Source organism: Anarhichas minor, unplaced genomic scaffold (assembly GCF_050575085.1).
Source record: "Anarhichas minor isolate MPS153535 unplaced genomic scaffold, ASM5057508v1 ptg000216l, whole genome shotgun sequence".
Classification (NCBI taxonomy): domain Eukaryota; kingdom Metazoa; phylum Chordata; class Actinopteri; order Perciformes; family Anarhichadidae; genus Anarhichas; species Anarhichas minor.
The window spans coordinates 71,528-72,521 of NW_027466662.1; the positions used below are offsets into that span (position 1 = coordinate 71,528).

At 45.8% G+C, this 994-nt stretch overlaps 1 gene segment (V, D, J or C); it reads right to left on the reverse strand.

The window, feature by feature from the left end:
* LOC142944381 (Ig kappa-b4 chain C region-like) lies at positions 1-994 on the reverse strand. The segment is given in 1 exon segment: positions 1-994. A coding segment is annotated over 1 exon segment (264 nt).

Sequence of the window (994 nt, forward strand, 5' to 3'; positions counted from 1 at the left end):
TTTGATGAAAAGTTATTTATTGTGTTGAAATAATCAAAATTAGCATCAAAACTGTATCAATGAAATGAAATGTACTGAGACAGTGAGTGAAAGAAAGAAAGAGATGAACAGAGTTACAGAGTGCAGACTGAGATCAGTATCAGAGTGAAACCAGCAGCAGAGTCCCAGTGAGTCAGGTCAGGACTGGGAACACTGGTCTCTCCTCAGTGTCTCTGAGAGCGGAGTCTGGGAGCCCTGGGTGGCCTCACAGGTCACAGAGCCCACCTTCCTCCACTGGTCTGCAGGGAGCCTCAGGGTGCTGCTCCAGCTGTAGTGGCCGTCCTTCTCCAGCACCCCGGGGCTCCTGCTCTCCTCCCAGCTGCTGCTGCTGCTGCTGCTGCTGCCGTCCACCTTCCAGGCCAGACTCCAGTCTGAGGGGAAGCCCTTGTTGGCCAGGCACATGAGCGTGGCCTTCCCCTGCTGCAGCTCCTCACTGGAGGGGGGCAGCACCGTCAGGGTGGGAGGGACATCACCTAGGAGACACCAATCAGCTTAGAGGACAGGGACCACACAGCTGTCAATCAAACACCAGACACGTGGACACCTTCACTGTGAGAGAGTTGATTTCCTCCTTTAAGGAGTTTCTGTCAGATGTTCTTTCTGCTCCACCAGTCACTCACTCACACATTGTTTCACTTCCCTTTAAGAAGCCTCTCATGCATATCAGCACAGAGAGAGTCATCATACAGAATGAGCTGAAATATATCAAACTACACTGGAGATAAAACATCAATATGTGGACAAATATTAAATCTTTATCATCAGAAACCTTAACTAAACATTACTTATAAATATTTAGTGGAAACATTTACAAGTACAGAAAATGAAGTGACTACAATCAAACGTTCTTCATGTGGATGTCAGTCATCAATAAAAACTGTTCAAAGATTTTCAAATTTGGAAACAATATTTGACACAATGAAGAAGTTTTGCACATTTTCAAATATCTTTATCT